The 12,294-nt window shown below is 40.2% G+C and overlaps 1 protein-coding gene across 2 annotated transcripts in view; it reads right to left on the bottom strand.

Annotated features, from left to right (window-relative positions):
• grm8a (glutamate receptor, metabotropic 8a) overlaps nucleotides 1-12,294 on the bottom strand; it is a 189,294-nt gene that overhangs the window by 50,712 nt on the left and 126,288 nt on the right. For both annotated transcript variants that reach the window (XM_051892355.1, XM_051892356.1), the window contains exons 4-6: nucleotides 12,028-12,163; nucleotides 8,279-8,433; nucleotides 6,286-6,423 (exon numbers count right to left, since the gene is read on the bottom strand). In XM_051892355.1, the coding sequence (XP_051748315.1) occupies nucleotides 6,286-6,423; nucleotides 8,279-8,433; nucleotides 12,028-12,163 (429 nt within the window). The remainder of the gene's footprint in view (nucleotides 1-6,285; nucleotides 6,424-8,278; nucleotides 8,434-12,027; nucleotides 12,164-12,294) is intronic.

Below are 12,294 nucleotides of genomic sequence, written 5' to 3'. Positions count from 1 at the left end.
GAGATATAAAGCCAGAATTGCGAGTCATAAAGCCAGAATTGCGAGATATAAAGCCAGAATTGCGAGATATAAAGTCAGAATTGCGAGATATAAAGCCAGAATTGCGAGATATAAAGTCAGAATTGCGAGATATAAAGCCAGAATTGCGAGATATAAAGCCAGAATTGCGAGATATAAAGCCAGAATTGCGAGATATAAAGTCAGAATTGCGAGATATAAAGCCAGAATTGCGAGTTATAAAGCCAGAATTGCGAGATATAAAGTCAGAATTGCGAGATATAAAGTCAGAATTGCGAGATATAAAGCCAGAATTGCGAGATATAAAGCCAGAATTGCGAGTCATAAAGTCAGAATTGCGAGTCATAAAGTCAGAATTGCGAGATATAAAGCCAGAATTGCGAGTCATAAAGCCAGAATTGCGAGATATAAAGCCAGAATTGCGAGATATAAAGGCAGAATTGCGAGTTATAAAGTCAGAATTGCGAGATATAAAGTCAGAATTGCGAGTTATAAAGCCAGAATTGCGAGATATAAAGCCAGAATTGCGAGATATAAAGTCAGAATTGCGAGTTATAAAGCCAGAATTGCGAGATATAAAGCCAGAATTGCGAGATATAAAGCCAGAATTGCGAGATATAAAGTCAGAATTGCGAGTTATAAAGCCAGAATTGCGAGTTATAAAGTCAGAATTGCGAGATATAAAGTCAGAATTGCGAGTTATAAAGCCAGAATTGCGAGATATAAAGCCAGAATTGCGAGATATAAAGTCAGAATTGCGAGTTATAAAGCCAGAATTGCGAGATATAAAGCCAGAATTGCGAGATATAAAGCCAGAATTGCGAGATATAAAGTCAGAATTGCGAGTTATAAAGCCAGAATTGCGAGTTATAAAGTCAGAATTGCGAGATATAAAGTCAGAATTGCGAGTTATAAAGCCAGAATTGCGAGATATAAAGCCAGAATTGCGAGATATAAAGTCAGAATTGCGAGTTAGAAAGCCAGAATTGCGAGATATAAAGCCAGAATTGCGAGTTATAAAGCCAGAATTGGGAGATATAAAGCCAGAATTGCGAGTTATAAAGCCAGAATTGGGAGATATAAAGTCAGAATTGCGAGTTATAAAGCAAGAATTGCGTGATATAAAGTCAGAATTGCGAGTCATAAAGTCAGAATTGCGAGATATAAAGTCAGAATTGTGAGTTATAAAGCCAGAATTGTGAGTTATAAAGCCAGAATTGTGAGTTATAAAGTCAGAATTCTGACTTTTTTCTTGTAATTGTGAGTTTATATCATGCAATTCTGACTTGATAACTTGCAATTGCGAGTTTAAACCTCTCAATTCGGAGAAAAAAAATCAGAATTGTGAGATTACCTTTTTTATTTTTTATTTCACAGTGGAAACAAGCTTCCATATTAATGCGCCTGACAACAGATAACGACAAAAACGTGCCAGGCATTTTGAGCCACTACAAACTCCATCACTGGCTGACATCAAAATCTATTGTGACCGCCATTGACCCTGATTCTTCATCCACAAAAACAAAAAAGAGCGTGCTGCTTTCCTGAGGACTGCTGTGCTGATTTGTTCGTTTGTTTGAAGAAAGCGTGTGATGAAGCTTTTCCGCTTTCCTAATGCTGCCGTTGTTGTGTTTGAGTGTGAAAAACAACTCATACTGTGAATGACTGAGACGTCACAAAATATGAGTGGTGTGTGTGATGGTATAATTATGTTCATTATGTCAAGCACATTCTCTCAGAAGGGGCGGAAGTTTCCTAATATCAAAGCCGAGGGTTGCGTTCGTTCCCCTAGTGCACTTTTCTAAACGTACATTCACAGAGACTTTAACATCTTGTGTCACTCACAATGGCTTTCTTTCATTCTCATCTTTACTGTAGATTTAATAGCAGCTCTGCTGTGAGTTTTTACTTGGTTTTGTATTAGATAGTAGATCATACTGTGGATTTTTCTTGCTTGTGTGAAATAATAAAAGTTTGATGTGCTGCGTAGAATTACTCTAATGCTCGCAATGCGACTCCACAAACATCAGCTCATTAACATTTACATAACAAAGGCATATGCAGTATTCAGCTAGTTTACAATGCTAGCCGACATTAGCCTTAAACATACAGGAGCAAAAGACACAGTATTGGAAAATGGAGAAGTGCTTACTTTAGGAAAAAAAGAAATTACCTACAACTTCAAACCAACATTAATGCACAACAACAGAACACAATAAAAACACTCTAGAATACATTTTGAAGGACTGTCAGTCATATTAAAGGTGCAGTAAGTGATTTATGAGAAACACTATTGATATTTGAAACCAACCAAAAACAAACACGCCCCTCCCTTCATTGCTTGGCCCACAAAATGCACAAACACACAAGGCAAAGCGTGGATGTCTCTTTATCACAGCTGAAACAAATCAAAATAATGCTTCGCGAAAACTAAAGTGAAGATGATGAACATCTAATACATAAGAAAATCCAATACATAAGAAAAAAAGCATATAAAAGCAAGAGTTGGTTGTTAGTCGCCAGCAGCTCCAGACAAACAATGACACTCAAAACTGTCCTGTTACTACAGCTAACATTACAACAACAGCACTGCTTCTGTGAAACATAGCAAAACCAATGTTACTCACACAGCAGAAACGACGCAACATCAGCGTCCATTTTCAGGCCTTCCCGCTTCGGTCTATCCAGCGCTGGAAAGATTTTCTAATATTAACACGGGTCCTAATGCTCTTGCCCAATCATAACCCTCCTCTTTTGTAATGTCTCTCAGCCATCTCTCTTTCTACAGTCAAATCTCCCTCTCTCTCCTTCCCCATCATGAGTGGACATGGCCCCTACTACTGATTGGCTCACTCTCTCTCCTCCCTATCATGAATGAACAAGCCCCCTACTGTTGATTGGCTCACTCTCTCTCCTCCCACATCATGAGTGGACACGCCCCTACTGCTGATTGGCCCACTCTCTCTCCTCCCCATCATGAATGAACAAGCCCCCTACTGTTGATTGGCTCACTCTCTCTCCTCCCACATCATGAGTGGACACGCCCTTTACTGCTGATTGGCTCACTCTCTCTCCTCCCCATCATGTGTGGACACGCCCCCTACTGCTGATTGGCTCACTCTCTCTCCTCCCACATCATGAGTGGACACGCCCTTTACTGCTGATTGGCTCACTCTCTCTCCTCCCCATCATGAGTAGACACGCCCCTTACTGCTGATTTTCTCACTCTCCTCCCCATCATGATTGGACACGCCCCCTACTGCTGATTGGCTCACTCTCTCTCCTCCCCCATCATGAGTAGACACAACCCCTTTACTGCTGATTGGCTCACTCTCTCTCCTCCCCATCATGAGTAGACACGCCCCTTACTGCTGATTTTCTCACTCTCCTCCCCATCATGATTGGACACGCCCCCTACTGCTGATTGGCTCACTCTCTCTCCTCCCCCATCATGAGTGGACACGCCCCCTACTGCTGATTGGCTACAAGCCTGTTGTGCTGCTCAGTCCGAACCACTTTCAGCAGCGTTTCTCAGAAATCACTTACTGCACCTTTAAAATTACACATTACTATCTTCGAAATGCAAACAACTACAAAAAAAATCAGTTGCAAATCATGATTCATGTCTTTGAAGTAAAATAAAACCTATTTCTATAAAAATGGGCCAAGCCCTTTGATATACTCTGCCCCAAATTCCTGTTTGTTTCTATATTTCTTTGTTATACACTCTTAAAAATAAAGGATCCATAAGGGGTTTTTGTTTCTCCAAAGAACCTTTCAGAGATCAATTCTTAAAAGAAAGATTTTGTTTTATTGTGAAGAACATTTTAAAAATATGAAGAACCTTTTTTTTTTTTTTTTTTTTTTTTTTTGAGCTCATGTTCATGTCTAGTTCAGGATATTTACATGTGTACAATCCTTTCTGCTTGCACAAATAACACTTGGCAAGTGAAATAATTCATTGTGTCTGGGTTGACAGTGTTTTAGGGCAGGTAAGCTCTGCGGTCGGGAGCAGATTGACTCGTCTGGGGGCTCGTTGGCAGTCGGGTGTCTGTGGCTGTTGTGTGACACAACACATGATATGTTTGTCACGGGGAGAATGCCATTGTTGCCTTGAGTTTTCAACGAGCGCTGTGTTTCTTCAGCTTTTGTAGGGCTGTAGCAAATGATTTTCTAATAAGTATTTTTTTTTTACCTATTTTTCAGTAAAATATCTAAACATTTTTAAATACACACTCTCTCTCTCTCACACACACACATACACACACATACACATACATCCACACACACACTCAACTCAGCTAAAGTAGCATCTTTAAATCTGCCTCAGCAGACGGCTGCATTATCTGAATTCAAATGCAGCAGCTGAAGGTCGATATTCAGGCTCTGTTAACCGACACAGTCACGGTCAGTTTGTCAGTCTGACCCTGGTTTGTCTGTGCTCATTTCATGGGATGAGGTCACAGGACTGTTGCAGTCTCTCATGAGCAGTGACGCACTCAGGTAGACGAGATCTTCTCTGTGTCACACGCTCTGTGCTGCCCTCAAATTAGCACAGTGACTCACGGCACACACTGAGCTTCCTCTCCATCTGACCAGTGTGCGTGTGCATGTGTGTGTGTGTGTGTGTGTGTGTGTATCGACAGGCAGCTCCAGGCTGACAGCAGATTGGTTCGCTATTGTTGTTACAATACAACATTCCCCCTGGCATACTGTGTCACAGTTACTGTAGAGATCAGCTTATATTGTTTTTAAAATACTAATACTGGTTATTTTTATTAAAGTCACAATTAAATCAAAATTGAAAATTCTTATTTTTTATGGAATGTTGCATTATAAATGATTTATCTGTGCACATCATTTTTTTTTTTCATGTTCCTCATGATCTTGAATCAGAATACCTCCTCTCCCTCTTGCTGTGATATCTCTTCTCTTCTCTGATGACGAGGGCGGGGCAACCTGTCACTCACATGAGATCAGCCAATAGCAAACCACAACCATCCAGTCAATTCCCTACGGACAAAATCAAGCCCCGCCCTACATTTGTTCTTGTTTGAGAAGCTGTTTCACTTGAGTATACTACATATTGACAACCAATATGCAGAATCGATTTTGGTAACAATAAGATTTAATTAATTAACATCAAACATCAAACATTAGGTATCAAAAACAACAAGGTTAATGTTAATTTAAAAATATACTATTGTTGTTAATTAATGTTCACTCATAATATATGAAATTATGTTGATTTAAACAACTTGAAATGTTAAAATTGTACTAGTATATGAATAAATGAACACACATATGCATTTAAAATGTATTATTATTGTTATTATTATAAATTAAACCTTTTAACATTAATATACATTACCATTTTTATTTATTATATTCATTATTATATTATATTGTTATAAATCAAAACTTTCAACTATATTATAAATTACCATTTCATTGTTTGTTTATTTATTTATATTTATAATATTTTTATTATAAATTAAACCTTTCAACAATAATATACATTACAATTTATATTATATTATATTATATTATATTATATTATATTATATTAAGTTAAAACTCTCAACATTAATATACATTACTATAAATAAACTAATAATTTTGTTTGTCTGTGTAAACATGCACCAGTAGGACATACTAGGTATTTTTACCACATCTTGCACTGTTTTAAACTGGGTTAAAACTGTATGGTTAAAAACAGTTCAGCAAATAAATGTCAGTTTTAAATCAATGCACCAATCAGATGAATCTGGGGGTGGGGCAAACATTTTGAGTCTACTGGATGTTTACAGTCACAACAAGAGTTTGAACAATGTAGAGAAACCAGCACAAAGAGTGAAACGAATGTGTGGGTCGGCAGTTAATGTACCCATAAATGTGCCTTCTGTTCAACTGTGTTGCTCGGCCTCTTAGACTGTCATTCCGGGCACACTTGGACTTTTAGGACAGGAGAGAGGAAAGAGAGGTGTGATGAAATCAGACACTGGAAACGATCCAAATGTCACCCGGACTGCTGTCTGAAGCCTTACGGCAGGAACACACATTGTTTGCATCGACTGCTCAAGCTGGAGCACCTGACAGCCTTAAAGAGACGTGTCACTTCCTGTCCACAGAAAGTACCGTGTTCTGGCCTCGCTTCAAAACCTCTCAAAGCCATTTGGCTTTTGTTGCATCTCCCTCTTAAAACCGAAAAATTGTTGAACTCTGCAAAATGGAAGAAATAATGGCTCAAACTCAAACACATCTTACCGGTGCACTTTTTAAGGCTTCCTGGCCGTTTTCCATGCATCCCCAGCTTGCATCCAAAGTTCTCCTCCCAGAATTCCGCAAACCACACATTCCTTCTGTTGTTGGAGAGCGAGCGGCTACGGAAGTAGCGATCGAACGCTGAGGAAAGAGAGGTGAGGAAAAGAAGGAGATAAACATCTGAAGGAACAACAGTGAAAAACAATTGGCTTTGAAACAATTTTCACTCAGAAATTGCTAGTAAATTTCACAAATAATGAAATGCCAACTAACACATTGATTTAACTGTGTTATTCCAGTCTGTTGTGATTGGTCAGATGGCCCAGTCTGTTGTGATTTTAAATGCCTTACTATTAGTAGTAGTAGTAGTAGTAGCAGTAGTAGTATTAATTAATTAAAATTATGGACTGAAAAGAAGGAGATAAGCATCTAAAGTAATATCACACATTTGTGTCAGTAAAGTGACAGAGCATGTGCAATTCCTCGGCAGTATTCCTGTCTGGCTGTCTGCGTCTAATCCGTATCCCCACAGACACAATTATACAATGTGTTCTGACAAAAGTGCTCTAATTGGTGGGTCTATTCCCGAGCTGTTGCCTGCAGAGCGGAGAGCCGCTGCTTGAGGGACAGCGCTATGATTACTTGAGTGCAGAAAACCACCAGGAGGAGGCTCGGATGCACTCGGCACTATATGGATACAGTATTAAGTGTCGGACCATGATGCTAATTGTTAGCAATGCTTGTCTGACACCACTGGAGAGTGGAAAAAAATGTCTCCGTTATGTCTGAGCTTTGCGATCTAATGGGTGAATTCAGGTATACTTAGAACATTTTGCTATTGAGATGACTAAAATATTTGACCAGTTTAGTTGAATACACCCTAGTTTTGTGCCTACAACAAAGGGATCATTAAAATTTTTATTTCATGACTTTCATGCCTTTTTATATTGTTTTCAGTTGTTTGTGAATACTAGATTTTAAAAAGTAATTTTCTCACAAAAACTAATTTCTAACCAGAACTTCACAAAAACCAGGGAAAAAATACATGCACTATTGAATTGTTTATGATTTATGGTGACTGCCGAGGATTTGCTTATCCCGGTTACTAACAAATAATATGTTTAATTTATAACTGATTGTTACGGAGCACCTAAAGGGACATGGTAAAGGAAAAAAATATGAGATGGGAGGAAAAATTATTTGTCAATGCTTTCGCGTTCTCTCGCAAATGTTTTGAATTCCGCTTAGAAACTTTGTGTTTGCAAAGTTCCTCGGGGGAACACAAAGGTTTTGCGAGAAAATACAATAGTTTTGTGGGGAACGCAAAAAAGTTTCTCAGGGGAACGCAAAGATTTTGTGAGGGAACGCAGTTTCCCAAGAGAATGAAAAAGTTTTGAGAGCGAACGCAAAGTTTCTTGGGAACACAAACGTTTTGCGAGGGAACGCAAAGTTTTTCGGGGATGCAAAAGTTTTGCGAGGGAACGCAAAGTTTCTCACAGGAACGGAAAAGTTTTGAGAGGGAACGCAAATGTTTTGCAAGGGAGCAAAGTTTCCCAAGAGAATGCGAAAGTTTTGAGAGCAAACTCAAAGTTTCTCAGAGGAACGCAAAGGTTTTGTGAGCAAATGCAATAGTTTTGAGAGTGAACGCAAAGAACGCAAATGTTTTATGAAGGAACGCAAGGGTTTTTTGAGCAAATGCAAAAGGGAATGCAAAGTTTCTCGGGAACGCAAAAGTTTCGCGAGGGAATGCAAAAGTTTTGTGAGGGAACGCAAAGGTTTTGTGAGCAAATGCAAAAGTTTTGAGAGGAAACGCAAACGTTTTTTGAGCGAACGCAAAACTTTTGAGATCAAACTCGAAGTTTCCCAGGAGAACCCAAAGTTTCTCGGGGGAACGCAAAGGTTTTGCGAGCAAATGCAAAATTTTGTAGAGCAAACACAAAGTTTCCTGAGAGAATGCAAGTGTATCTGTCAGTCGTCTGTTTTCACATGTACGTACCCTCCACCGTGGCTCGTTTGGGCAGGATGGTTATGGCTCCTTCTGCCACTCTCTCCTGCTGAATCACCGGTGAGATCTTGGCACCCCAGCTGTCAGACCCCACCCACAGGAAGTGACCCGTCTGGTTGCTCCTCCTAGCAGAATCCAGCACTCGTCTGTAGACATAAACAATGATACATCAGCCTCAAACAACAAAGCACACCGCAAGCACATCTATATCTTATCTAGTGAAGCGCTTGAGTTCAGATAAATGTGTGTCAGGAGCTGCAGGCATCTGTTTGCTGTAACTCACTGACTGATATTCAAATAAAGACACGCTCTCCATCCTCACTCATGTCAGAAATATATATATATATATATATATATATGTATATATATGTATATATATATATATATAAGCTAAAACTCACCATCAGATAAAATGAACCAACCATTTTCACACTTTACATTTTTTATAGTCTGTCCGTATATTTTCCCAGTGTGAACTAGTTAGTATGCGCTAGGTCAATCTGTTAATATGCCCATCATTTAACATTTTTCCCACCCTGTTTTGCCTGAGCTAGCTATAAAAGTCTATGAGTATGAAGTCAGATTAGCATTTGCCTCCAAGGCATATAAATAAATATTGTACTCCTCAGCAGCTGTTATATCAACAAACATATGTATAGATTGCAGGAAAGCTAACATTTTTTTGTACGCTCTATGTGATGAAGCCAAATCTCTGCGCACAGAGCAGCACCTCGGGGACTGGCTCAGGAAAGCTGCGAGGACCTCCACAATCTGAAGACGCAGAGGAAATTAGAGCATTTCTCCCTCCAGGCACAGAAAGCCTCACTTAACTTCCTCCCCAGCATTTTTAATTGCTTTCCATCTGTACTTAGTGCAGTAAAGTTGGACAATATACAGGTGGCAACTGAGATAAAGGCGGGAGTTGAGCAAAGGCTGCTGGGAGGGACGGTACTTTAGGAGAAATGTGTTAATGAGTCTGTTGTAGCTGTTCCTCCCCTCTCCCTTGCTGTATCTCTCTCTCTTTCTCTCTCTCTATATATGTATATATACTCACCAGCCACTTTATTAGGTACATCTGTTCAACTGCTCGTTAACACAAATATCTAATCAGCCAATCACATGGCAGCAACTTAATGTATTAAGGGTATGTTTACACAACGATGTACTAAACACAGAAAAAGTCTTTGCGTATCGTGGTGTGGTATCGTTTTCAAAAATTTGCACTTTGAAACCCATTTTTAAAAGTTTGCATTTTCAGGCTCCCAAAATGCCATTGTTGTGTAAATGAACGGCCTTATAAAAACGGACTTATAAAAAGCTTTCAGTTTTTAGTTGAAAATAGTGTTGTGTAAATGGCTAAAGTTCAAGCTGAGCATCAGAATGGGGAAGAAAGGTGATTTAAGTGACTTTGAATGTGGCATGGCTGTTGGTGCCAGACGGGCTGGTCTGAGTATTTCAGAAACTGCTGATCTACTGGGATTTTCACACACAACCATCTGTAATGGACATAGGCTGGTAAGAGCTGTGCATGTAAATCGCACTCCCCTGAACTCAAAAGGCGCTCCAGCGGTCTTAAGCTCCTTGTTAGAGCGCCCGACTCCCATGTCAGCGGACCCGAGTTTGAGTCCCGCTCAGAGCGGGCGGTTCGAACAGGAGGGGTTACATTTCATGCCATGACCTGGATGGGAGTGAGGTTTAGGGGGGTGAGTGTAATGGACATAGGCTGGTAAGAGCTGTGCGTGTAAACCTCACTCCCCTGATCTCAAGATGCGTTCTAGCAACTGACACTAGAGACTGCAGTCTTAAACTCCTTGTTAGAGTGCCTGACTCCCATGTCGGGTGGACCCGGGTTCGAGCCCCAGCGGGTGGTTCAAACAGGAGGGGTTATATTTTAGGGAGGTAAGTGTAATAGATGTAGGCCAATAAGAGCTGTACATGTAAACCTCACTCCCCTGATCTCAAGAGGTGCTCTAGCGACTAACACTAGAGCTCGTCTTTAGCTTCATTGTTAGAGCACCCTACTCTCATGTTGGCACTTAGAGCGGGCGGTTCGAACAGGAGGGGTTACACATCTCTAGGGTTTGCAGAGAATGAACCCAAAAAAAATAAAAAATAAAAATTCAGTTCTTTCGGAGAAAATGCCTAGTTGATGCCAGAGGTCAGAGGAGAATGACCAGACTGTTTCAAGCTGATAGAAAGGCAACAGTAACTCAAATAACCACTCGTTACAACCGAGGTGCGCGTACAACCAAACACATCAAATCTTGAAGCAGATGGGCTACAGCAGCAGATGACACACCGGTGCCACTCCTGTCAGCTAACAACAGCAAACTGAGGCTACAATTCACACGGGCTCACCAAAACTGGACAATAGAAGATTGGAAAAAACGTTGCCTGGTCTGATGAGTCTGGATTTCTGCTGCAACATTCAGATGGTCGGGTCAGAATTTGGCATAAACAACATGAAAGCATGGATCATCCTGCCTTGTATCAACAGTTCAGGCTGCTGGTGGTGTAAAGGTGTGAGGGATATTTTCTTGGCACACTTTGGGCCTCTTAGTACCAATTGAGCATCATTTAAACGCCACAGTCTACTTGAGTATTGTTGCTGACCGTAATGACCACAGTGTACCATCTTCTGATGGCTACTTCCAGCAGGATAAAGTGCCATGTCACAAAGCTCAAATCATCTCAAACTGGTTTCTTGAACATGACAATGAGTTCACTAAACTCAATTTGCCTCCACAGTCACCAGATCTCAGTCCAATAGAGCAGCTTTGGGATGTGCTGGAATGGGAGATTCACATCATGGATGCGCAGCAGACAAATCTGCAGCAGCTGTGATGCTATCATGTCAATATGGACCAAAATCTCTGAGAAAAGTTTCCAGCACTAACAATTAACACAGTTCTGAAGGCAAAAAAGGGTCCAACCCGGTACTAACAAGGTGTATCTAATAAAGTGGCTGGTGAGTGAATATAAACTAAATAGTATCTCAGTGATATTAAAATAACACTGATTCAAGTTGCTGAATGTCTTACTTTACTCTTGACTAGGGTTGTCAAAAGTACTGACTTCGGTACCAAATGTGACGATACCAGCATTTCCCCCTAGCATTTTGAGCGCTGTTGAGCGGATCCCTCATATAAAAAGAAAGCAGGTGTCTAAACGCTCCCATGTGTATCTGTTTAAGCGCTCAGTGAAGAGCGTCAAAGAAGTCTGTTTACAACGTTTTTGAAGCGTTGATCATTGTAGCCAATCACAGACATATCTATTAAGTGCGTGAACACAATGGCCAATCAGAGATGTTTCAGAAACAGCGCTCAAAATGCTAGGGGGAAATGCTGGTATCGTCACATTTTTAAAATTTCAGTACCGACTTGGTACTTTTTTGACAACCCTACTCTTGACTTTTCCAGACTACCAAAACTTAAGATTAAAAATGCGCAAAAATTAAATTTTTATTTTCATGAAATGAAACATGCAATGTGATGATGTGTTTGAAATGTCTGGTATAATTCACTTGTTCATTTTAAAAACAGTAGGCGGTATACAGTATATACTACAGAGAGTTCAGTATGCCGGTATTATACTCGGAAACACAGCCAGCTTCCTTTTTTTTGCTTCCTCTTTCCTTTCTTTCTCAAGGCACAGATGAAGGGTTTCTCTCAGCTGGAGATCATAAAGAGAACAGGGAACGGTTAGCCAGGGAATGTCTTTGAAGAACAGAAAGGAGACACCTGATATCATCCTCGTTTGCGAACATGATGACGGCCCGGGCGTTGGGGGTCTCCAGGAGGCGGCGGATTATCTTGTCGAATTCCCCAGGCCTGGGTTCCCGAGGGATCTTCAGAGACTGAGCGATACACACGCCACCTACAGAGACACAGAGAGAGAGAGAGAGAATTGGGCTTTGTTTATTCTGCACATAAAATCCGATTTGTTTTCCAAATCAAGACATTCTGTTTATTCAGACTGTGTAACTTTTGGACCAAAAATAAATAAAT

Source organism: Ctenopharyngodon idella, chromosome 4 (genome assembly GCF_019924925.1).
Source record: "Ctenopharyngodon idella isolate HZGC_01 chromosome 4, HZGC01, whole genome shotgun sequence".
In the NCBI taxonomy this organism is placed as follows: Eukaryota; Metazoa; Chordata; class Actinopteri; order Cypriniformes; family Xenocyprididae; genus Ctenopharyngodon; species Ctenopharyngodon idella.
This window is presented reverse-complemented; position numbering and strand designations above follow the sequence as displayed.